This window comes from Aotus nancymaae, unplaced genomic scaffold (genome assembly GCF_030222135.1).
Source record: "Aotus nancymaae isolate 86718 unplaced genomic scaffold, 86718_ANA_hifiasm-v0.15.2.pri h1tg000011l, whole genome shotgun sequence".
Classification (NCBI taxonomy): domain Eukaryota; kingdom Metazoa; phylum Chordata; class Mammalia; order Primates; family Aotidae; genus Aotus; species Aotus nancymaae.
Window position 1 is genome coordinate 88,876,861 of NW_026988422.1, and position 25,986 is coordinate 88,902,846.

Sequence of the window (25,986 nt, forward strand, 5' to 3'; positions counted from 1 at the left end):
GAGGTCCAGGCCAGGTGATATCCAGGTCAGGTGAGGTCCAGGGCAGGTGAGGTCCAGGCCAGGGGAGGCCCAGGTCAGGGGAGGCTCAGGTGCGTGTGCCAGGCTTCTGTGGTTTTCTCCCGGTGCCGACCTCGCCTGGCGTCCCTGCCCCTCCTCCCAGCCCCCTCTGCGCCTGCCCATTGGCGGTCCCTGCAGGGTGGTGCTGGCTGTGGAGGGGCTGGGCTCGGCCTCCCCGTGCATGGGCGTCCCTCTGGGCCCTGGTCTGGAGTGTGGCTGAGCTGCTTCTCTCTGGGATGCACCGACTGTGCCCTCCTCGCTGGTCCGCGGCTCCGTGCTTGCTCCACGTCAGGCCCCAGGAGCTGCCAGCAGGGCGCCTGCCACCTGTCCGGGGATGCCAGGGAGGTGAGTGCCACCACACATCGGGCCTTTTTCTCTTAGAGCCGTTTCTTTGGGGATACGCCGTGGATGTCCTATACTGAACGTGTGTCTGTATCATTGTGCAGGGGCCTGTGTCGTCGTTATTTATCCAGCCTGGGTTAATGTCTTTGCTATCGTGAACAGGGCTGGAGTGAGAATTTTCCAAACACAGCCGCGTGCGTGCTCCTCTTCTTGCGTTTTAGAAGCTGAGCCGCTCGTTCCAACGTGCTGTAACGTGTTTGTCCTGCTCTGTTCTGTTGGCGGACTTGCTGGCCCTGCGAGGCTCCGTTCACACCCTCTTCCTCCCCAGGAGAAGTCACCGCTGCTGTGTTTACGTGACCGTCTTTTCTCGGTTTTCTTTGTGGTTTTCTAACTGGGAAATGTGTCCCTTAAGAAGGTAGCTCATTTTGGCGGGTGTAAGTTTTCTTTAGGAGAAATCCTATTGAAAGTGTTTTTGGGACTTCCCTTTGTTCCTCCAATTACTCAGCATCGTCATGAAGTCACCAGCCTGTGGGCGGCTCCCGGGGCTGTGCCCTGGACCTGTGGTCCGGTGAAGCCCAGGCCTCCCAGGGACGCGGGGCAGCCGGGGCTGGAGCAGCCTGAGGGGCAGTTAGGGTGGCGCTGGGGCCACTGCCTCCACCTGTGACCAGCTGCTGCGGGGATCTGGGCATGAGGCCCCTTCTCCCAGGAGGGGAGGAGCGTGAGTGAGACCCTACGTTCATACCCCACGGGGGGCTCTGACCCTCCTCAGAGGGGCCGGGCAGGGGCGGGTGGGTGTGTGCAGGTGGGGGGTGAGGGTGGGGAGCCCAGCCCCTCCCAGAGGCACCTGCTGTAATCCAGGGTGGGCTCGGGTGCTGCAGGACCCAAGCTGCGTCTGGGCTGCCTGGGGTACCCGAGGTGGCCGCATTCCCAGAGCCTAGACTGAGGCCCAGTGGGGACCAGGGAGGACTCTGACGGGGGCTCCTGGAGGTCCTTGGGTGACGCCCACGTCTTGGGGTGGACATGGGGTCCAGCTGGGAGGAAGGGGCGTGGTCCACCTCCAGGGGGTCTTCCTGGGGCCACCTCCGCCTGCGGGCTCTGTGCATGGCCGCCTGCCAGAAGTTCCTCCCTGCCCAGACCCCAAAGTCTGTGCTGCCCCAGGGCAGGAAGGAAAGGTCTGTGGCTGGTGCGCATCGGGGCCCACCGTGGTGTCCCCAGCAAACACTCCCCTGCGGCAGGCCCTGAGTGAGGGACAGGGACAGGGGCAAGTCTTCGGTCCTGGTGGCCTCCGGGGAGGATTCCAGTGGGGAGTCACCAGGGTGGGGGTGGGAGTATTGGGGTGTCTGTGCTCTTGGAGTGGGTTCTGGATGCGGGTTCGTGCCGGTGCTGTGTGGGGTGATGTTGGGAGGTGCTGCTGACCCCCGTTTCCCTGAGGGGCGCTTGTTGGTGCTGGCGTCAGTTACAGCCAGGGACAGGGCGGCAGGATGGGATCCGGCCCCTTCCCTGACCTGCCGGAGCCCCCGTCTTCACCTCTCAGTGGAAACTCCATGGTGCTTTGGGTGTGGGGGTCCCGGGAGCCGGGCAGGACCTGGGTTCGGGGCAGTTGCTCCCTCTCTGGCTGGGCCCCCGACCTTGGTCAGTAGACAGTTTTGGACGCACCTTTTCTCACAGTGGTGGTTCCCAGGATTCCCACCGTGACTTGGGGCTGTTCAGAATCCGCCCAGGCGCCCTGAGTTCTGGGGCCTCCAGGTGGGGGCCGGGCTGCTGGGCGGGGTCTCCTTCGGGGGCCCTGGAGGCTGTGGCTGGTTTTAGGTGTGGGGTGAACACCGGGACCCCCAGCTAGCAGAACACCCGCAGAGCCTGAGGCCTGCACGCTCTCCACCCCAGGCCCCTCTGGGCAGGTCAGCTTCGATGGGGAGGGCGCTGGGGTCCCGCTGGTTTTCCTTTGGATTAACGGGGCTCATCTCCTGGCCCCAGACCCCCTCAGGCGGCCCCTGTCCCTCGGCAATGCAGGCCACGGCAGGTCCCCCTGAAGGGAGGCGTGTTCTGGCCTGGTGTCCACGGCGGTACCTCAGATCCTCAGTGCGTGCTCTGGGTGGAGCAGGACAGCAGGCGAGCCGGGGCCCACCCTGTCTGTGGGCATTTTTGCTGCCGTGACTGTGGGAGCTGACAGTGCCGTCGGCCACGCCGCGCTCATCCTCGCGGTCAGGGCTCTCTCAGAGTCTCCTCGTGACGACGCTGCTACATGGTGCCACGGCCCCGCTTCCTCAGGGCTTCCTGGTGAGTCCCGATTTCCCTCGGAGGCCAGGAGAGGCCAGCAGAGGGAGGGGGAGGGGAAGAGCGGGGTCCTGCAGAAGGGGGTGCTTGGGTTGGGGGTCTTGGAGAGAAGATCTGGGCTCCTGGAGACCACCGAGGAGCCATCCTCCCTGCTCACACCCTGAGGGTCCCAGCAGGAGCCAGGTGAGGAGGCCGTGAGGAGCAGGCCTGGGTCCTGCCTTCCCTGGGCCGTGAGACAGGGTGGAGGCTGAGCCCATCTTTCCCAGGGCGATGCAGAACAGCACCTACGGTGTGGGGGTGCCCAGCATGGGGGCTGGGCTGGGGGGTGCAGGGCAGGGGGGTGGGCGCAGGAGGGTGATGGCCCCGTCACCCCTGCAGTCACACTCTTTCTTGTCCGGGGCACCTGCACTAGACCCCGGCCTGGAGGGGCGGCTTCCTGGCCTGCAGTGTCCCTGGAGGCTGCTCGGGCTCTGGAGCCAGGCATGGGAGGCCAGCAGCCTCCCAGGACAGCAGGAGGACCCAGGCCAGTGCCTGGCAGACTTCCCCGGGAGAAGGGTCCCAGGGGTGGGGAGATCATGATTTCCAGAAGGGTCTGTGTCTCTGAGTGTGTAAGTCTGTTCTAACTGTCCACGAGGTGTGGTCAGGTGAACACAGGCAGATTTTAGTTTAGGCGAAGGAAACTGAGGTTTGACTCTAACTTCCTGGCGACTCCAGGGGAACGAGCCAAGCTCCATCATCATCTGTGCAGAGGCGACAGCCTGGTAAAGGGAGGTGGCGGCGGGAGGAAGGAGGGCGCCCGGGGCTCAGTCGTCGGGGAAGGGAGATGATGCCCGGCGGTGGTCCGCGTCCCGGGATGGGCCCGCTGTGTCCACGCCGACCGCTGTTGAGGTCAGGATTCTGTCCTCCTTCCCACTGAGGACACTTTAAGGGAGTGGCTCTCAGGTCCCGAGGAAGACCCTCCTGGCCTCAGGAGACGCGCAGACGTCGGGAACGGACAGAAGGACGTGTGGCTGCAGCCCTTTCGGCAGACGCCCTGAGAGAGGGAGGTCGGGGATGGAGCAGACGACTGGCTCCGGTGTGAGGAGCTTTCTCGGACAGGTGTTGGCGGGGCAGGGGTCAGCCTAGGAGTGCGGCCTGAAGCCGGGAAGCCTTGCTGGGGTCTGGCTGTCTCTTGGTGCTGGGGGGTGGAGGGAACCCTCACGATAGAGCACTGGGGGGCCTCGGGAAGACCATCCCTGCAGCAGCGGGCCATGCTCTGAGGACGGGGCGAGGCCCCCCACTGTCTCTGAGTGTAGAGTGGTGAGTCCTCTGCACAGACTGGCCGGGGCTCCCTCGGGGGCGCTGTGCTTCCCCTCCAGGCCTCTGTCCATGGTGTCCAGGGCAGCTCCTGGGACCTTGGTGCCAACCGCTGAGGCCAGTCTTCCAGGGCCGTACCCTTCCTGATACTTGATGCTTGGGGCTCTGGAGGGAGCCCAGGCCTTGGCCTCTCCTGTACTGTGGTCCTTCGGGGTCTTGAGGGGACCCCGGGGCCCCAGCCTTGGCCCTGTGAGGTCAGATGGCGGCTGGACTCCAGCATCCTGCTGCTGGGTTTGGTTCCTAAGTGACAGGGAGGCAGACTCTGGTTGAGCTCAGGACCTGCCCCCAGGCTCTGCACCAGGGCAGGGTCCCCCAGCAGAGGCTGTGTGGGGCTGGGCAGGGTTCCTACGTTGCGGGGAGTTCCCTGGTACCAGAGACCCAGCCCTCAGCCTCCCTGAGGGTGAGTGATATGCCCTGTGGCTGTCTCGGCCCAGACCATCAGGTGACTTCTTCCCCTGCCCCTCTTCAGACAGGGCCTCAGACCTAGGGCAGAGCACCCCCTACCCCAGACCTCCTGGGTCACAGCAAATGCGCAGACATCGGGAACGGACAGAGGAAGGGCGAGCGGTTGCGGCCCTCCCTGTAGACGCGCTGAGACGGGAGGTGGGAGCACCCTTGCTGTGGTTTGACTGCTTCTCCCCTCGAAAGGTCATGCTGAAATTTCATTGCCATTGTCACAGTCTGAAGAGGTGATGAGGTCATGGGGGCCCCACCTCGTGGATGGGATTGGTGCTGTTGTAAAGGGTGAGTCCCCCCTCTTGCTCTCTTTCTCGCCCTCGTCCATGTGATGACCCAGCAAGAAGGTCCTTGCCAGCTGCTGCTGGACTTCCCAGCCTCCAGAACTATGAGAAATACATTTCTGTTTAGCGCAAATTATCCGGTCTTAGGTGTTCTGTTATAACAGCGCAAAGCAGACGAAAACAACGTGTTCAGACCTAAGGCGAGACAACCCCTGCCCGTATCTAAATATCTCCTGCTCCAGACGTCAGTGGTGAGGTGAAGACAGGACTCCCTCTGAGGGAAGTCCCAACAGCAACGCCCGGGAAGGCGTCTGTAGGGCCCAGCAGGGCAGGGGAGGCCCAGGACACACCTACAGCGTCTGTCATAAAACCCCTCGTTCTGTTCTAACGGGAGCTTATGGTTACAGCATAGTTTAAGAATAAAAGCAAAACTGGAAGTAAGCGTTGGCTAATTCGTGGTCTCCTCTTCACAGTTCGGTGTTTGTATTTACACCACGCGCTCTGTACCCCGTTGCCACGTGAGGCCACCCCGTGAGTGCTGCCACGTTGTCACAGATACTCGGTAAGTGTCGTCAGGAACGTTTGCAGACTCGGCCCACGGATGCGTCACCGTGACGTCTTCAGGCGCTAGCTTGCTTTCAGCTGTTTTAAGTTACGAATGCTGCTCTGGAGAACGTCTGCTCACAAAGTGTTTTCCTCATGTGTGCTGTCATTGGTTCTCTGGAAGTTGGCTTATATTCTTTGCCTATTCTTAATGGATTTGCTCGTTTTCTTACGAGCTCATGTATGTTGTTTGTGTAACGATGGTGTAAGGCCTTTACATACTGGATTAACATTATTTGAGCTCATTATTTACTCAGCTTTTGACGGTTTTTAAACGTAAGGAATCTGTAGAAGTGTCACCTAGCTTCATGCCTGGGTCTGCAGTGAAGCCTGCCCAACTTTGGGCAGCCGTCTGGGGCTGTGTGTCCAGAACCTGGTGGAGTCTGCTTCCCTCTGGAGGGCTGGTGTGGTATCAGTGTTCGCTGTCCAGTCTGGGCACCCTCCTGGGGCTGGGCTTGGGCTGGGTTCGGGCTGGGCTCTTAAATGTCTCAAAGGGATTGGGACTCCAGGTCAAATAAACGGCAGAAAGGATTCCCAGGCAACACTCCCTCTTTCATAGGCCTTGGTTACAGGGAGCCGGGTTTAGGAAATCTGTCTGGATGACATTCACATGAAGGGGTACACACAGGAAAAACCACGGCAGGTAATTAGGATGGTCGGGGAAAGCAGCCCGAAGAAGCCGCAGTGCGCTCTTGTTCACACCAAATTCACTCAGTTTTAAAAAAACGTTTGGTGGGGACTAGGGTAGGGATAGCAGGAAGTGGGGGCATAGAGGAGGGAGAGCATTGAGAGAAACGCCTAATGTAGAGGACGGGGTGATGGACACAGCAAACCCCCACGGCACCTGTACACCTGTGCAACAAACCTGCGTGTTCTGCACATGTACCCCGGAACTCAAACTATAAAAGAATGGCCATTAAAAAAGACAGTATAATACTGGCTGATAAAACATTGGCTAGTCTTTTCCCATTTGTGTGAGGTTGATAAAACATATATGTATTCTGTATAAAAAAATGGCCGTTATGTAGGTGATTGAAAGAAAATGTATTCTCTTTTTAAGGTAAAAATTTGGACTCTTATCACGCATACACCCCATGTGCTCTTCAAATCGACATCATTACATACATATATCTACACATATACACGTATATGTGTGTGTGTGTGTGTGTGTACATATAGATAGATAGATAGATAGATAGATACACAAGTTTGCTAATCTGAACCAGCACAGGCTGAGGCTGTCAAAAGGGACACGTTCTGGTTGTTGGGTTTCTGGGGTGAAGCTGCGTTCTTCAGAGTGTAGCTCTCGGCTGCCATCTCGGCCATTATTAGGGACTGTGAACTTCACCCTCAAGCCGTGACAGTATCTGTCCCCGAATGCTCCCTCCAACACACTGTTACTCCTGCGACATGTGTCAAGTGCTCCGATGGTGCTGAAAACAGCTCACGATGTGAAAAGGTAGGAACGGTTCTGAAGTGAAAGGCTGACGGCCGACTCCCCTCACAGTGGCACCCGGTACCCATTTCTGCACACTGCTGCCCGTGCACTTGCACACGCGCACACACACAGCATGCGTGTGGGTGACGCGGGGCTTGTTGCGTGTGACTGGGAAACAGATGTGCACATCTGCATCCGTATCATGCCCAGGTATCTGCAAATTGCTTTTCCCGGGTAAGAACATTCCTTGGAGTTTGTTCAACGCATGTGTCTGTGTGAATGACCGAAGCTATTTCTTTTTTTTTTTTGAGAGAGAGTCTCCCTCTTTTACCAGGCTGGAGAACAGGGCGCAATCTTGGCTCACGGCAGCCTCCACCTCCTGGGTTCAAGAGATTCTTCTCCCTCAGCCTCCCAAGTAGCTGGGACTACAGGCACCTGTCACCACATCCGGCTAATTTTTGTATTTTTGGTAGAGATGGGGTTTCAACATATTGGCCAGGCTGGTCTTGAACTCCTGACCTCGTGATCCGCCCACTTCAGCCTCCCCAAGTGCTGGATTATAGGCGTGAGCCACAGCGCCCAGCCCGACTGAAGGTATTTGTAGCCCATTCTAAAGATGGCTGCATAGGGCCGGACGGATGTGCTGATGTCAGCTTGACCACACCCATTGTTTCCATCGTTTGGGCCGCCTTCCGTATTTCACTTTCGTATAACGTGCTGACATTGAGAATTGGTACCTAAGACATTCTGTTTGCTTTACGTTAAATGTGTAGGTTAGTTTGTGTACCTTCAGAGCGTGAAGTTTTTCTACTGAGGAAAACGGGGTTGTTCATATTTATTCGGGTTTTCTTCTCTTCGCACGCTTTCTAGTTTACTTTATACATAATAACAATGCACTGTGATGTCTCACTATATGTAAAGCCCCTGTCACAGAACATGGGGTGGGTCCTTTATTTAAACCTTTACAACACCCTGTGAGGTCAGAGTGGCATCTCTGTGAATGATTTGAGATGCTGGCTCTTCAGGGGCTCTGCCCTTGCCCACCAGCGAGGGAACTAATCAGGGCAGAGTGCGGATCAGACTTTTGGGACCAATGCCCGTTTTCCCAATCACTGCACGATATAGCCTTGCACGGCACGAGGACCTTGGTGTCTAGGGCGTTTGTTGTTCCGGTGAATGGGTTTTCTCTTTAAATGACAGTGCTATGAGCGAAACAGCTTCACACAAGTAACAGAAGCACAAAGTCTCACTATTAAAATGCAAATACAAAATAGGAAAATAGGAACTTACTTTCAACAGCCCACCTGCAGCCGACCCTACCTCCCTGTGTCCTGCTGGCCATGTAGGCGTATTTTCTGCTAAGTAACCAGCCCAGCTGCAGGGCCTTCCGGGGGTCTCACCGAGGCCAGGTGCAAATCGTCCGTCTTACAGTCATCAACAAACAATGCGGATGAGAAAACCACACAGAAAAGACCTTGAAACGCAGAGCTGTGCAGCCACGGGCCTCATTAGTACACTCCACTTCTCGACGGGGTGAGGGAAGGGCGGGTACACCGTTTGTCACTTACCTCATAGGGGCGGCTGTTTCAGTAGAATTTCTTGGGCCAGCTCCCAGCCTGCTGTCACGAAAACTCACAGCGTGGTGCTGGAGGGAAAGGGTGTTTGGCAGTAAATGTCCACATCCAGACAGAAGAAAGGTCTCAAGTCAATAAACTCAACTGTTCTTTTGGCCTACAGAAAACATATTGTCCATCTTTGTTTGTAGAGTCTTAGGCTTCTAAATTTGAGATCGTTGGCAGTTTTCCTCCAACTGTAATGATAATCAGCCAATTTAAGGAGGTTTTCAGTTGCAGAATTTCTATAGAGGTATCCTCTCCTGAAATCTCAGTATTCACTACTGAAAAACCCGTGCATGGATGCAGAGTGACATCAGCAAGATGGATGACTAGAGAAGCCTGGTGCTCTTCCCCACCCTCCCCACAAGAAAGGACCAAGGCAAAGAAGAAACGGCGCAGGTTTGACCAGAGTACGGAAGGGAGTGACTCTTTATCAGTCGGTAATCCCGACTGATCAGATGGAGTGCTGCAGAGGAGGGGAATGCACCTGTGGTGATCAGAGGCTCAGCGTGGAGGCACCTGGCCTTTGAAGCCTTGTCTTCCCCTGACTGGATTGGCCTGGACACAGGAGGCACTTCCCACCAGCACCCACTGCCACCGCAAACATCTGCAGCCCTTACAGCAGGAGAATTCCACAGTCTGCGAGCCCTCGGCCAAGTTTGGGAGTTGCCGGGAATGATCCCAGATCAGGAGCACAAGGTGTGTACTCCCCGCCCCCATTCACGCCTGTGAGCTAAGCTGCTGCAACCCAGTGCCATCTTGAGACCAGAGCCACCTCTGGAGTGCATCCTGCCCTCAGGCCGGTAGCCACTGCCCCTCTCCAGCACTGGGGCTCCATCTCCATGATGCCCATATGTGGGTGGCTGAATGCCACAACCCTGGCAGTGCAGAGCCTAGGCCGAGGATTGGCGGTGACTCTGGCCCTGCACAGCAAAAAACCCAACCCCTGCTGCTGCACATCTAGCTGGAGGAAGAGCCTGCCAGTCCTGCCCAAGGTGAACCACAGCTGACTTGGCCAAGCTGATGAGTGCCCTCCCCTGAGCAGGAGAGGCCCCTGACCACTGAGCACCTGGCACTACCTCCAGGCTGGCAGAGTGGATATGTGCCCACACTTGGGCACCCACTCCAATTCCCACAGATATGCTGTTGACCTGTCCACGTTGCACTTGCAATTAGGCCTGAGAAACAGCATCATGGGTCACCCCTATACACTTCTACAGGCCAAAGAGCAGCTGTGCACCCAGGACCCAGACCTGAGAAACAACCCTGTGCCCCCTTAGCCCCCCAGTGGACCCAAATCCAGGCCGGCTGAGGAAGACATGTGGCTGTGTCCTGGGTCTGAGAAAAAGCCCATGGGGTGCCCCCAGGAGACACATGCCCAGGACAGTTGAGCAGCCATGCACTTGTGTCCTGAACCTGAGAAACAGCCCCTGTGGATTGCCCTCAGAAGCCACAGCCCCAGGCCAGCCAAAGAGATCTGTGTTTGTGTCCTGGGCCCGAGAAACAGCCCCATGTCCCCAACCCCAGTGAGCCTGGCACCAAGCTGGTCAATCCACCATGTGGACGCATGTGCCCCTGACCTCAGAAACAGCCTGGTGAGTTCACTTCTAGCAAAGTTGCACTACCACTGCCACAAACCTCTCAGCCTAGGCCACTGAGACCCTTGCAAATGTGGACTGCAGCTGAAGAAACTACACTCCTGCATCGACCCAGAACTAAAGCCAACACACACCACCAGACTGGCACCCTAAGACCCATCTGTACTGGTAAGTCTTTTCCTACAAAACCTATTTCATTAAATTGTAAGAGACGACTGGTCCACCAGATGTGTAGAAATCAATGTAGAAACGCATCAGACATGAAAAGTCAAGGAAACATGACACCTGAAAAAGACAATAGTGATTCTCCAGCAGCAGACCCCAGTCATAAGGAAATCTATGGAACGTCAGAAAAAGAATTCAACATAATAATCGCAAAGCAACTCAGGGAGATACAATTGTGTACGGATAGAAAATTCAATGAGATTGGGAAAACAGTTTATGATTTGAATGAGGAATTTAACAAAGAGACGTGTGTGTCATAAAAAGAATCCTAGGCTCCATAAATAAAGAATCAGTGTTTGGAGAGTGAAAAAAAAAAAGAAACCAACAGAAATTCTAGAGTTGAAGATTTCAATGAATGAAATTAAAAGTACAACTGAGGCCTTCAAGATTAGACTAGGCCAAAAAAAGAGAGTTTCTAAAGTTGAAGACAGAACTTTTGAAATAATTCAGGCAGATGAATAAAAAGAAAAACAAAATAGTAAGAAAGAATGAAGAAAATCCCCAGGATTTATGGGACACAATTAAGTGAACAAATGTTTGCATTATGGGTATTCCAAAAGAGAAGGGAAATTGTGTAGAAAACACATTTGATGAAACAATAGCTGAAGACTTCCCAAGTCTTGGGAGAGAGAAGGGCATCCAGATCCAGGAGCTCAAAGAACCCAAAATGGAACCTCTTTGAGGCACACTGTTGAGAGGCAAATTGTCAAAAGTCAAAGACAAAGAATTCCAAAAACAGCAAGAGAAATGCATTAAGTCACATATAAGGGAATCTCCACTAGACTAAGAACAGATTTCAAAAATATGAAAAAGAGTTTTCTATGATCTCTGCTGCTGAGCAAAAATAAACAGTTTAAGGCACAGCAGGAAGTTCCATTTCTGCTTAACTCTGCACCTGCTCCTGGCACGGATCCTGTGCTGGTGGTGCTGAATCCCCTCTGGTGTCCTGAGCATCCCTGCAGGGAGGTTTGTGTCTGGGCTCACACTGACTTTCCCTGACTGTGTCTCTCGCACAGTAATACACGGCCGTGTCCTCGAGGGTCACAGAGTTCAGCTGCAGGGAGAACTGGTTCTTGGATGTGTCTGGGTTGATGGTTATTTGACTTGGCAGAGATGCTGCATAGTCGTAATACCACTTGGACCTGTAGTATGTCCTTCCCAGCCACTCAAGGCCTCTCCCTGGTGACTGCCTGATCCAGTTCCAAGTAGCACTGTCGCTAGAGACACTGTCTCCAGAGATGGCACAGGTGAGTGAGAGGGTCTGTGAGGGCTTCACCAGTCCCGGACCTGACTCCTGCAGCTGCACCTGTGACAAGACACCTGGAGACGAAAGGAAACAGCGAAGTCAAACACCCCTCACGCTGTGAATGCTGCTGTGAACACTGCGCCTTCCTGACACTGACCCCACGGGAGCACGGAGAGGAGGACGAGGACGGACACGGACATTGTCTGGAGCGCTGTTGACTGCCCTGGTCGGCCGGAATTCAGCAGGCTCTGCAGTTCTGCACGGGGGAGGCTGCATTTAAACAGGAAGCCACACCCTGGCATTTGCCTGTGTGCATCACTTGCTGATGTAAGGCCCCGGGAGGGACAGGCTCACTGAAGTGCAGGGGCCCTCAGGTCTACGACTGCGTTTCCCCAAAGCCATTTTCTTCAGCAGGTTGGACTGAAAGAGCAGCTCAGAGGCAGGGCCCTTGGGTGTGATGACTCTGGAATTCCAGCATTTGGCATCTTCCATCAACCAAGTCTACATACTCTTGTTAATGGATTCGAGCCCCTTCACTTATCTGCCCATTCATTCACTCATTCATGCAACAAAGTCTGAGGCCAGTGATACTCAGCCCCACCCCCAGGCATGAGGAGGCATCCCTAAGACAGACGTGCCTTCCCTGTGCTCCTGGGGCCACGTGCCGGGTCCCGAGAGTAAGAACGCTCAACACCCACCCCACCCCAGGCAGCCCCACCGCTCTGGGAGTGAAGGGCAGGAAGCCAGCATCCCGGTCCCGGAAAAGCCTGCAGTGGAAAGGGGATGGGTCTTGCTTCTGTATGGTGGGGCAGGAAGGAGCCGAGTTCAGGGAGCCGTGAGCTTCTAAAGGGAGGTCCACAGAGCACAAGGGACAAGGCCAGACCATCCCAAACCCCCAGGGCGGTGGAAACGCCGCAGGATGGGGTTGGGCGAGTGAGTGGGACTCTTTTTTTTTTTTAAAAAATGCCTCAGTCATGAATCTGCAAGAGTGAGGGCTAATGACAGGTGACCGTGGCACACACGGAGTCCAGGAGGGCCCGTTGCTGTCCAGTGGCACTTTCCCCATACGTGGCCCCGAAGTGCAGCACCCCAGTTCCTGTGGTTCTCAGAGCCTGAGGTTCCACTCTGCATCTGTGTGGCGGGAACAGGGTGCCACCACTGGCCACTGCATGCTGGCTGATTTGCGGGGTTTGTGGTTCCAGGACATGGCAGGTCATCTGCTCTCAGGAGGACGGTGGGTGGCATGGAGCTCACCACACAGCCAGGGCAGAGGGCTCGGAGCACACTGCGGGAAGGCGGCCCCCAGGGCACTCCTGGTGACTGGCTGGGGCTGTGAACACGGAAACCCTGTACTGGTGAAGAGAGCGCAGGGCAGTGAGTGTGGCTGTGCCTCTGCAGGGGGCGAACCTGTGTCCTCCCGTCAGTGGTGGACCCACTGTCCTCATCCACAGCTCTCACGCCTGTTCCTGACTCACTGCAGGGTCTGACTATGGCCCCGATAGACATTCTCTGTCTACAGCCCATTCTGAGCCCAGGTGAGGTCCAGGCTTGCACAGGAAGGAGACTCTGATGGTCACGGGGTGGACTGTAGCCTTGGGGGCTGCCAGGGAGACTGAGCAGACTCCTGGCTCTCAGATGCAGGGCTGGCTCCCTCCCAGGAACCCACCCTCATTTCCTTGGCAGCCCGTTTCATGTGCTGGGCTCTGAAGAGTTCTGGTGCAGGATCAGGAGGTGGGACAGGTCTGGACAGACAGAGGGGCGTGCCCTACAGGGCCCACATCGTGGGGCTTGGGAATGACGACTTGCCCAGGAGAGGGCACAGCCTCCACCCATCGCTCTTGACAGGGCCTGTGGTGTGGCTTTGGACATTGGTAAGGACGGTGGCTGCCGTTGCTGCTGCTACAGGAACAGTCACAGCTGAGCAGAGGCCGCAGTCCCTCTAGGAGCCATGTCCTCAAGGGTCACAGAGCTCAGCTGTTCACAGAGCCATGTCGTCTCCAAGCCATTTTGCAGCTGTTCGCACCACCCACCCAGCACCTGCACGTCCTGGAATTGCCCGGAAAGCCCACGTCAAGTTGAAAGGAAAAAGCAAAGCTGTCTCTGTTCAGATATTATGTGGTCGTAGACAGAGAAAATCTTAAAGAATCTGCAAAAAAATTCCCCAAACAAAAACAGAGACTGTTCAAACTAAGAAAATCAAGGACATTTGAACATATAAGCACCAAACAATTAGAAAATTAATTTTGAAAGGGAAAAACTTGTGAAGACATAAAAGGCAATCAGGATATACCTAAGAAGAAATATAAAACGATGCGTGAGATCTTTACAGCGAAAATTGTGAAACGTTCTCAGAGGCTATGAACACATGAGGAGACACACCACGTACTGGGTCGTGGACTGGAAAACTGAGCGTAATTAAGATGCCAGTTTCCCCGAAATAAAATCTGTAGTTTACATGTAATCCAAATCAAAATAGCAATTCCGTGACTGGATTGTTTCTGGGGTATACAAGCACACACGCCCCAATGACGCAGTGAACGCGTCGTGATCACAAGCAAATACCTTCAATGTCTCATAGCTCCTTTCACACAAAAGCTGCTGCATGTCTATCAGCTAATAATTCTTATGCCTCGTTCAGACCATGCAGCCTGAGCAAAGGGATTTCTGACCTTCGGAAGTCTCAGTTCTAACTGAGGACTTCACACGATTGGGAAATGGTCCCATGGGTTTCAGGGTGGGGGTGGGGAGCTTTTCCACTGGACAGTCATTCTGCAGAGAAGGTTCCCTTGTCTCAGTAAAATCGCGTAGTTCTGTTTTGCAGATTGGGGTGACCGACTGATAGAGGCTTCCTGATGCGAGCTTCTCTGCTTCATTCTCCTTCTGGGTTCCTGTGTGACGTGGTTTGGCTCCCACAGCGCATCTGGAATTGTAATTCCGTGTGTCAGGGGAGGGGCCAGGTGGGAGGTGATCACAGGCGTCTGCCACTTGCCCAGCTAAGTTTTGTATTTTCAGTAGGGACAGGTTTTGCCGTGTTGGCCAGGCTGGTCTCGAAGTCCTGACCTCAAGTGATCTGCCTGCCTCGGCCTCCCACAGTGCTGGGATTACAGGTGTGAGCCACCGCCCCCGGGCCCCCGGCTATAACTTCACGCATTTCTTAGGGTAGGTCGGGGGCAGCCTTAGTCCTCAATGAACGGGCCCAGCTGCTCAGGGGATTTTCTGCCTGGCTGGTGGCAACACACACGGCTTTCCCCGTGTAGGCTCCGCATAGGGTTTCGTCCACAGGTTTCTGGTGATTTCCCCCCAATACCGAGTAGTTTCTTTTCGTGCAGGCACAGGTCAGTTCTCAGCCCCAAACCTGACGGCTCCCCCTCCCCGCCACAAGCCTCCAGCTGCCACCCCCGGCTCCCCAGCCTCCTCCCTTCACACAGCCTCTGCCTCGAACCCTGCTCTCCGTCTGCTCGGCTCACTACGCCTCTCCCCGTGTCCTGGCCGCGGCTTTCAGGCAATAACAGGATTTCTGAGTTCGTTTTTCTTTTCTCAGGGGTTAGGATCGTGTGATGCTTGTTTTCAAATATCGGTAAACTACTTTTTTTTTTTTTTTTTGAGACACAGTTTCACTCTTGTTGCCCAGGCTGGAGCGTGCAGTGGTGCCATCTCGGCTCACTGCAACCTCCCCTCCCGGCTTCAGGCAATTCTCCTGTCTCAGCCTCCTGAGTAGCTGGCATTACAGGAGCCCGCCGCTACCCCGGGCTAATTTTTGGTATTTTAAATAGAGATGGGGTTTCACCATGTTGGCCAGGCTGGTCTGGAACCCCTGACCTCAGGTGATCTGCCCGCCTCGGCCTCCCAAAGTGCTGGGATTACAGGCGTGAGCCACCACGCCCGGCCTGAAAACTACTTTTTAAAAACATTTTCACCTCAATTCACCTCAGTTTTCTATTTGTTTAAGGAATGTGGGTAAGTGCATTTTACACCACCATGGCTCGAACCAGCGTTTAAAATTTTATTAGAACCTGTTAAAGACACTCAAATGCGGGACAGTTACACGGAGTTTCTTTTTCCACGAGGTTACAGCCCTTGCGTTTTGCTCAGCGGGCTCAGGCTGAGAGCTGCCCAGGCCCCAGCAGCACCGCCCCCCGCCCTGTCCCCGGCCCCCGGTGAGCAGGGAACTTCTAACTTCTCTTTCTACAGGCACACGCCCAAGGAAGTATTCAGCACTCCTCAATGTTTAACTTGGCTGGCGAGAGGCAGGGAATGACTTTCTATACAGGGTGATGATTAAAAACAAAACTCTGAAGACGAGAGGTGTAGTGAGAGGCCGTTTGCTCAGGGAAAAGGGGACCGCAGACCTGGCTGCCCCCGGAGGTACCTGCCCCCACTCCCCACCCCACCTGCTTCTGGGGCCACCCTGCGGTCTGGAGCGCCACCTGGTGGTCCTGTGCTTCCCTGCAGGGAGGTTTGGGTGGCTCACACCGAGGTCCCCATTCTGTGTCTCCCACGGGAATATGTGGCCGTGCCCTTGGCCGTCACGGAGCTCAGCTTCTGGGATAACTGGGCCTTGGATGTGTCTTTGCAGGCGGAGAGCTGGCCTGGAAGGGCGGGCTGAAGTGTGTGCTGCCCCTGGAGCTGAGCTGCCCCAGCCACTGCAGCGCCTTCCCAGGGCGTGGCTGGGTCCAGGCCCGGAAGTCCGTGAGGACCTGGCCAGCCCTGGGCGTGAGTCCAGTGGCCGCACCTGGTGCAGGACACTCAGGGACAAGAAGCAAGAGATGAGTCACAAACAGGCACCACAGCCCGCAGCCCCAGGTCTGAAATCTCTGACTCGCGTGCAGGCACAGCCCTCAGGCAGAGACGACACAGAGATGTCATGCTGTCCTCAGCGATGGGCCTGACCTTCCCCGCGGCCTCCCCAGGACGGAGCAAGAAAACGTAACCTGCCCTCTCTGGCCAGAGGTCGCGTCTTACTGGGTCTCTGGGATGGAAATGTGTCTTGTGTCTTCAGGAGTCTGCGGGTGGCTATGCTGTGGCTCAGGAAGAAACCTCTCCCCTCACGTCCTCGTTACCCCGACACGGTGGAATCAGACTGGGCACCGCTTTAGGGAGAAAAGAAAGACACGGAGTGAGGGCTGGATGGTGGAAGCTGTTGAAGGGAGTCGAGACTCTCCAGGGGAAGAGACGCCTCAGGGAACGCGGGCATTGTTTCCCTTTGCAGGGCGTGATGAAGGAGCTGAGTGTAGGTGAAGCCTCAGACACACGACCCTAACGTGACATACAGGGGAGCAATCGCATCAGCCCCAAAGAAAGGGCAGCTCCTTGTCCCTCTGCAGAGAAGTGGCGGGGACTCGGCGGGCACTTTCCCTGCCCCGCAGGTGGGGCTGCCTCCCTGGTCCCGGCCGGCATACCTTGGTGCAGCTGCTGTCTTTCCCGGGGTCCCTGGAGAGCGTCTTCTTGATACTTCCTTAACGTCAAACAGAGCAAACGCCTTCTCAATGCACATCTCAATTCATCATTGGAAAGGCCAAGGCGCGCGCGCGCGCACACACACACACACACACACATTTATTTTTCTGACGAGAGCTAGAGATAATTGATAAGTACATTATCTGACTACAGTTTACCTTAAGAAGAAAAAAATTAAGAATTTTCTTAAGCATAAACTGTGCCTAATTATGAGTGAATTGGTAAGAGAAGCAAAAGTAATAATTGCAGTCAACTTATACACTTTAAAAGAACACTCTGTGAAACAATGACACGTTATTAAAAATGGGACACTTAATTTGCCGCACGTGGCGACAGTTGATGAGAGGACTCGCCTTCTTGCTGGAGAAGTCGCAGCCTCCCCAGGTGGACTATGTCTCACATTTCTGTCCAAAGCACGAGGGCGGGCCCGGCGCGCACAGGAACCTGTCCCCTGCTGCCCGAGGGATGCGTGAGCTTCCATCTAAGCAGAAGAAGATGGAAACTTCAACACCTGCAACGGAAGAGGCTTTCCGCTTTGGGATCCAAACAGTTCCTCACTTCTACGTTAGTGTCAACAAGCCATTGGACACAACAGCATTTAGGAGCAGTCGACCCCACCTTCTCCAGCGTGGCCTGCACAGCACAGGCTGTGGAGTGGGAGAGGTTGATTCTGGAGAAAGTCATTGCTTCTCCCCTCGTACACCCTCCTCCCCACTGCTTCACACAGGGACCGATGTGATGATGCCATCATGATGTTGAAGCACACACTGAGTCCTGGAGTCAGTTAAAGGGATTTCCTATCCACCCATCCACCCACACATCCACCCATCCACTCACCCATCCATCCATCCGCTCATCCATGCATCCATCCACCCAGCCAGCCATCCTCCATGCATCCACCCACCCTCACATCCATCCATCCATCCCTCCATGCCTCCATCCACCCACTAATTTGTGCCTCTGTCCACCCATCCACCCATCCACTCACCCATCCATCCATCTGCTCATCCATGCATCCATCCGCCCAGACAGCCATCCTCCATCCAGCCACCCACCCTCACATCCATCCATCCATCCATCCTTCCATCCATCCACCCCCCTCACATCCATCCATCCATCCATCCACCCACTAATTCGTGCCTCTGTCCACACATCCACCCATCCACTCACCCATCCATCCATCCATCCATCCATCCATCCCTCCATCCACCCACCCTCACATCCATCCATCCATCCATCCTTCCATCCATCCACCCACCCACCCTTACATCCATCTATCCATCCCTCCATCCACCCACTAATTCGTGCCTCTGTCCACCCATCCACCCATCCATTAGCAGCAGCGAATCCATACAAGGTCTGCAGCAACTTGATTCTTGCCTCCCTGGAGGAAAGAATTCGGCCAAGGGCATTCGGCAGAGTGAGAGACCCAGGCAAGTGTTCGAGCAGGAGTAAATGTTTATTACAAAGTTTTAGAGCGGGAATGAAAGGAAGTAAAGTACACTTGGAAAAGGGCTAAGTGGGTGACTTGAGGGGCCTAAGGGCTCTGGCCCTTGACTGGGGTTTTATACATTGGCGTGGCTCTGGGGTTTGTATTTCTTCTCCCTCAATTCTTCCCTTGGGGTAGGCTGTCCGCGTGCACTGCAGCCTGCCAGCACTTGGGAAAGGCTGCATACACAGTGGGTTTACTGAAGTTGTGCACATGCTTATTTGAGGTGTTTTTCTCTTACCAGTAGAGTGTTCCCAGAGGAAGGTCACGTACCAGTTAAACTCTGCTATTTTGCCTCTTAGTGCCTGTGCTTGAGCCCACTCGACCTCCCAGGCTTAAGGAATCCTCCCACCTCAGCCTTTCAAGTAGCTGGCAGCAACTCATCCAGCTATTTTGTTTTTGTATACAAAGGATTTCACTATGTTGCCAGGCTGCTTTAAAACTCCTGAGCTCAAGTGATCTGCCTGCCTCAGCCTCCCAAAGTGCTGGGATTACAGGTGGGTGTAATTTAAAAAGTTTTACTATTTTAATAATAGTGTTACTTTTAATAAAGACATGTCGAATAGGAGTGGTGACAGAGAGCATCCTTGTCTAGTGCCAGATTTCAGTGTATACACCATGGAATACTATGCAGCCATAAAAAACAATGAGTTTGTGTCCTTTGTAGGGACATGGATGAACCTGGAAACCGTCATTCTCAGCAAACTGACACAAGAACAGAAAATCAAACACCACATGTTCTCACTCATAGGCGGTGTTGAACAATGAGAACACATGGACACAGGGAGGGGAGCATCACACACTGGGGTCTGTTGTGGGGGGGCCAAGGGAGGGACAGCGGGGGGTGGTGGGGAGGTCGGGGAGGGATAGCATGGGGAGAAATGCCAGATGTAGGTGACGGGGGGATGGAGGCAGCAAACCACATTGCCATGTGTGTACCTATGCAACAATCCTGCATGATCTGCACGTGTACCCCAGAACCTAAAGCACAATAAAAAAAAAGAAATATATAAATAACCTATTTTAATAATTGTCCTGAGACATCATTGCTTGTATTACTTGGAAAATATGCAGCCTTAGAAGTAGAATGAAATCCCTGTTCCAAGTTAATGTGGTAGGTAAAATAAGCCACGGAGTTACAAGGAAGAAATGGCGAGAGATCCTGGGAAGACGTTCGCTTGACCAGGTGAGGAATTACCAAGGTGTAGAAGGAAACCGCACCTCTGAGGCTCCCAGTGTCGAGCTGCCTCCTGAGCGCCCCCTGGTGTCCTGAGCGCCCCCTGGTGGTGTTTCCGAGTTACCCCCTGGTGTCCCGAAAGCAGCATTGTTGTCCTGAGCGCCCCCTGGTGGTCCTGAGCAGCATCTGCCACCCAGTTCCCTCCTGTTTCCCTGCAGAGATTTTTGCGTCTGGGCTCACCCAGATGTTCCCACTCCTGTGTCCCTCGCTGCAATACGCGGCCTTGTCCTGGGCTTTCAGGTTGGTCGTTGTGAGGTAGACTGCACTGGAAGGGGTGTCATTTGGGAATGTTAATTAATTTGTGCTCATGGAGAGTGACCCTGAGAACTCCCACCTGGTCACTCACTGTTGCCACCCACACCAATCCCTGCTGTGAAGGCTGCTGGACCAAGCTCGTGCTGTAGCCAGTAAAGTGCAATCAGAGGCCTTGCAGGAGAGTCTCAGTGAACTGCTGGGCTGTACAGTGTTTTCCCCTCTGACTCCGTCAGCAAACTTCACACAGGAATTCTGTGAACACAGAGGAAGCAGATTGAGAACAGCCACGTGTGGAGTAGCCACAGCTGGACCTGATTCACAAAGGGCGTTAATATTGAGGGTGATGAGAAGGAATCCAGACCAGGGCAGACCCCACGGTGTGGACACTGGGGAAGGGCACAGACATGGGGTTGGCTCCTCACCAGGGCCTGGAGGAACAGGGATGGGCCACCTTTCATCAGGAGGGAAGGGGACGCTTTTCCATGTCTTTCTTTTTGTGGTCATGGGGCACCGCTCAGCATTGCTCGTCCATCCTCTGTGTCTCCCTTTCAGGGAGGGCAGGGTCAAAGGATTCCTGGGTCTGGATGCACAGGGGTAATCTGCCCATTACTCTTTTTTTATTCTCTAAAGTGGACACTGTTCAGGTATCTTCACAGTAGCAAATATTATCAACAAATACATCCAGTGGGAACATAAAATGACTTCACTGAAGAAAGTGGAAAATTACATTGCCGACCTAAGGAGCTTTGAAAATGAGGAAGTTCTACAAGTTTAAAGTGTAAAGAAGCTGCGCATAAGCACTCTATTCTAATAGATGAACATGTTTCCAAGAAGGGTGCAGCCTCCCATTTCTGAGACTGCTATGCCTGTGTCCTGAAACTGTGCAGCCAAGTAATACAGTGGCCTATGGCGGGATGGGGCTCCTCACTTTGCAGTGGGAGTTCATGGACGGTCAAGGAAGGAAGGCGAGAAAGGTCCACGTGGAGACACAGTTGGGGGAAGAGACAAGTGTGTTCTCATTTTTAATGTAATAAAGTTACGGAAGATTAGACACATAAACAGTTTCAGTGTGTCCATCAACATGGGCTCATTTAAACATGCACGTTTGCTAGGCCAGTTGGTTGAGAGGTTCTACAAGTACTTACACAACATTAACAACACACATACCCAGTGTCACCATTTTTTTATTTTAATACTATTATTTAACATCAGAAACAAGCCATCTTTGGGAAAATGGCTGATTCTATTATGAAAAAGGTAACATAGAAAACGACCTTAGAATTTATCGTAATACCAGGAAGCAGGGAAGTGCTCAGAAAGGGAAGGATGAGGTGCGCTGTAAGGAGGCAGGATCCAGACTAAATGAGCTCCCAGCGCCGGGTAAAGCTGTGCTGATTTCAACAATAAAATGGGCAATGTAGCATGGACCCTCTTCAGAGTATGAGATACACACCCACAAACCAGTATGGATATTAATAGATGATTAAATAAGGAAATAACGGGAAGAGGAACACATCTCCTTACAGAAGCATTCCAAGGGTGTTAGATGGAGAGTCCTCCAGTCAGGTAGGTGAAGCTTAAACATGAATGAGTTGATTGCGGTCTGAGATTAGAGACGGGAAAAAATTCACTGTTAGTGTATTTTATAATGAGATTTCAGACATAATGCCAAAGACACGATCTATGAATGAATAAAATTTTACAGGTCTTTAATTTAAATTTGTGCAGGCACACACATATTTTTCTGCAGTACACACTGATAAGGGTGTAAAAGGCAACCACAGACTTGGAGGAAATACTTCCAAGTCACATATTTGTTACGAAAATTCTTTTAATTTGTTAAATGACTCATAATCAATATGCAAGTGAACCGACTGTCGGGAGGAGCGTCTCACCGAATCTACATAAAACCGTTCAATATTAATTCTTTATTTGGGACATGTGCATTTAAGCAAAATTAGACGCCATTACTCACCTATTAGAACGGTTAAAACACAGAATTCCCATAAGGATAAATGGCGATATGAGTACGGAAAGCTAAGAACCGTCACGGATCGGCGGTGGAGAATTCGGCGGCACATGCGTAAAATGAGACACTTTTGGGCATTTTTTATAGAGATAAAAGCAGAGTTAAAATGTGAACTTGTGCTTGTCTTCCAAAATATTTACAACACTGATTCAGAAACTGATGTTTACAAACACACCTTTAGAGGAAGTTCATTCTCTAATCCCTGAAATTTGCTCTCAGAATGAATGTTGTATGAAAAATCTCTCAAATAACTAAAATTTCTCAAATTCATATTTATATTGTTCTTTTCTTTAATGACTTAATGTAATTTTCTAAGAACGTCTCCAATCTAATAACCCCTGTCATCTCCTCAGCTCAGCACAGCTGCCCCCTCCCCGGGGTTTCTGACACTCTCAGGATGTGGTTTTCACAGTGTGTGTCTCGCACAGTAATACACGGCCGTGTCCTCAGGTCTCAGGCTGCTCAGCTCCATGTAGGCTGTGTTTGTGGACGTGTCTGCGGTCATGGTGACTCTGCCCTGGAACTTCTGCGCGTAGCTTGTATCACCATTTTCAGGATCGATACGTCCCATCCACTCGAGCCCTTTTCCAGGGGCCTGTCGCACCCAGCTCATGTAGTAGTCGGTGAAGGTGTATCCAGAAGCCTTGCAGGAGACCTTCACGGAGGCCCCAGGCTTCTTCACCTCAGCCCCTGACTGCACCAGCTGCACCTGGGAGTGGACACCTGTGGGGAGGACACAGGAGTGTGTGAGATCTCACCTGACTGGACCCAGTCCCCTCATCAGCCCTGGAACTGAGGATTCTCTCACCTGTAGCTGCTGCCACCAAGAGGAGGATCCTCCAGGTCCAGTCCATGGTGAGGTGCTGTGCTCTGGGGTTTCTGTAGGGGAAGGATGTGGTTGTTGTGTGATGCTCTCTGGGCAAGGACAGACCTGTATTTACCTCGGTAGACACCAGTGCATTTGCATATTCATGAGGCAGGTATTTGATAGCTCAAGCCACCCCAGCCTGAGGAAGAAGAGAGGTGGCACCTGGACCACGCCACCGTGGGATGCTGCGCTCCCTGCCCTGAACTTTGGTTAATGATATTTGTCCTCTGGCATGCTCAGAAGTCCAGGAAGACAGAACCCCTCTCCCAGAAACCCAGGGTCTCCCAGGGCGTGGTCCTCAGTCTGGTTCCTTGTTCTTATGGCACACTGACAACCTGAGCGTTTCCTGGGCCTTGCCCTCTGCACATCTGACTTCTGGGATGAGTGTGTCTCCTGATAGTAACACCCATTGAATTAGTAAAACCACCCCTCAGTTCCTAACTGTAATTACATTTGAAAGGCCTAGACGTTTCTCCTTTTAAATGTGGTTTGCATTAAATTTTTTGAGTTGGGTATAGGCTGCATATGCAAGGTAATACCTAAAGACACATCAGTGCTTGCTAAATACTTATTTAACTTTTATGTCATTATTGCTTTGAAATAAGGAATATTCAGTTCTTGTGAGGAAACCCCTCCTCAGCCTCCTGTGCACCTGCTCCAGGGCTGGGTCCTGTGCTGGGTGCGTCCTGAGCGTCCCCTGCAGCTCAGCTCCTGCCCTGCAGGGAAGTTCCTGTCTGGGCTCACAGAGAAGTCTCCCAGCGTCTCAAGCCCAGTATGAAGCGGCTGTGCCCTGGCTCAGAATGCTCCTCAGTGACTGCAATTGCTTCTCACACCACCTCTTAAATTAGGAAATAGGCCTCAGAAAAGCCAACGTAATCTATAGAGAGACCTTAGCACAGCAAGCAGGGAATCACTAAAGCCACCAGAGAGCCCCTTCCCTGGAGCTGCTGGTGCACTGATACGGTCCAGACACATGGCGACTCCAGGAACTGATGGAAACTTTGGGCAGCCTCTTTTTTTTAAGGTTCTGTGGTTGAAGTTTACATGAGATGATAAATTTCGCATAGACCGTATATCTCAAAGCCACCCACGCCCACCATACACTCACAGTGGCATATTCACACAGTAATGAGCCTCAGATTTGCCCTCCTTCCTGGTGTCTGGCCAAAGAGAAGTACTTCCCACACTGACCCTCGTCCTGCTTATGCTTTTTGTTGTTACTGGATTTTTTTCTTCCCCAAACAGAACTAAAACAAACTCAGTGCTACCGGAGATTTGAAAAGTGTCTTGACTTTGTTTTGCCTGTTCTCACCTGGGAACCCGGGAGATGCCCCATGAGCGGCAGATCTAAGGCCATTGAGGGAGGGGCCTTGACCTTGGTCCTGAAGCTGTTGGTCTCAGAGGGTTTAGATCGCTTCCCTGTCCTTGACGTTTCAATGCATAGACTCTGTCCGAGGACCAGAACTTAGGAAAACCAAAGGCGGTTTTGGCCTCCCTAAGCTCTAGTCCTCGGACAGAGTCTGTGCATTGCCACACATTTCTCTTTAATCCTGATTAATCGTATTGGTGAGGAGGTGATGTGTTGCGCAGGGGAGCAGGATATTTTCTTGAAATCTAATTCCAGTGTATACACACATTTTTCTGCAATACACACTGATAAGGGAGTGAAAAGACGGCTACAGACTTGGAGAAAATATATTCAAGTCTATATTTGTCAAATGGCTTCTTTTATTTTAGTAAATGACTTATAATGAATATGCAAATAAACTACATCTAATTAAAAATGCAGTAAAAAATAAACCAAATATCAGAACAGGTACCTCAGCAAAATTATGTAAAAATTCTTAAATATAATTTTTTCATTAGGGATGTGTGCATTGAAACAGAAATTAAATACCATTACTCCCCTATTAGAATGCTTAAAATGCGTAATACTCATGGTCAAAAATGGCAGTAAGATTGTGGAGAAACAAGAACTAGTATGCATGGTGGGTGTGAAGCCAAAATGGTGCGTGCACAAAATCAAATACATTTTGCCACTTTTTAAAAAGCAGAGATAAAAGTAGAGTTAAAATGTGATCTAGCGGCTGTGTTTCAAAATATTTACAACACTGATTCAGAAATTGATGTGTGCACAGTCAACCAGTTTCTGTTCTCCGACATCTATCACCTGGTGTGTGTTCAAATGTGTCGATCATGGGAGCTCCTCCCAGAAAACGGCTGTGCCCAGGGGCGGTATTAAGATACGGCTGCTGCTGGGACTGATGAGAGACTCCTGATGGGCAGCTGTCATCAGGGAGGCACCAGTGGCCTCGCTGGACTTAGCCTGGAGCGCAGGTTAACTAGGAAGCTCCATCAAACTCCCACGTTTCCCCAGCACTAGTTGTGAGACTGGCATCCCGGCCTGAAGTGTCTACAGCCTCACCTGGCCTCCTGCGTGTTTTTCTGCCTCCCTGCTTACATCTCACTTTGGGAAAAATAAGAATGTTTTAAAAATAAACTTTTCTAATCCAGAGACCTCAGTCGTAGGCACAGAAACATAAATATAGAGAGGCTCCCAGGGAAACCGTTTGATGCAGAGGAAGCCGCAGATCCTGAAGGGAAGCAGCCTTTGACCTCAAGCTGTGCCTGTCCTGGGGATGCCCCTAACTTCTGTGGGTGTTGTGCGGTTCCTGCAGCCTCCTCACTTCTTGCTGCAGGAAGTTGTGTGTTTGGCTGACTCTGACGTTCCCTCACTTGGTAACTGATGTACAGTAGTACAAGTCCATGTTCTCCGCCCCGACTGTTCATTCAGACACAGCGAGTCCTTGGCATTGCCCTCGGTGATGGTGAGTCTGTCCCCCACAGAGTTTGATGCTGCATCTGACTTCCATCATACATGGTACTCAGTGCTGACTCCAGCACCTTCTCTGAAGCCCGGTGGACCCAGCTAACTCGGTAGCTCCTCATTCAGTATCCCATTCAGTAGTCGCTGTAGTTGAATCCAGAGGCGCACAGAAGACTCTCAGGAACTCTTCTCCAGACCCCACCAGCTGAACCTCCTTTGAAACCTTCATATACATAGACATCCTGGTTAGAAACTGCCAAATACAGCCACTATTCCTCGTACGCATATCTGCTTATACTCACTTTCGCAAATTCTCCACGAATAACCTT

General features: G+C 52.8%; 2 long non-coding RNA genes and 1 gene segment (V, D, J or C); 2 read left to right on the plus strand and 1 right to left on the minus strand.

Annotated features, from left to right (window-relative positions):
* The first annotated feature begins 228 nt into the window (after positions 1-228).
* LOC135274312 (uncharacterized) lies at positions 229-10,570 on the plus strand. Its single transcript, XR_010342161.1, has 2 exons — positions 229-402; positions 5,243-10,570. It is a non-coding gene; the product is annotated as an uncharacterized LOC135274312 (long non-coding RNA).
* A 562-nt stretch (positions 10,571-11,132) lies between these two features.
* LOC105730115 (immunoglobulin heavy variable 6-1-like) lies at positions 11,133-11,740 on the minus strand. The segment is given in 2 exon segments: positions 11,133-11,569; positions 11,653-11,740. Coding segments are annotated over 2 exon segments (480 nt in total).
* A 3,943-nt stretch (positions 11,741-15,683) lies between these two features.
* LOC135274311 (uncharacterized) lies at positions 15,684-19,258 on the plus strand. 2 transcript variants are annotated; one of them, XR_010342159.1, is made up of 3 exons: positions 15,684-15,860; positions 16,072-18,938; positions 19,109-19,258. It is a non-coding gene; the product is annotated as an uncharacterized LOC135274311 (long non-coding RNA). The 2 variants fall into 2 exon arrangements; XR_010342160.1 differs by having other exon boundaries at positions 16,072-18,385; positions 18,744-19,258.
* Positions 19,259-25,986: the final 6,728 nt, after the last annotated feature.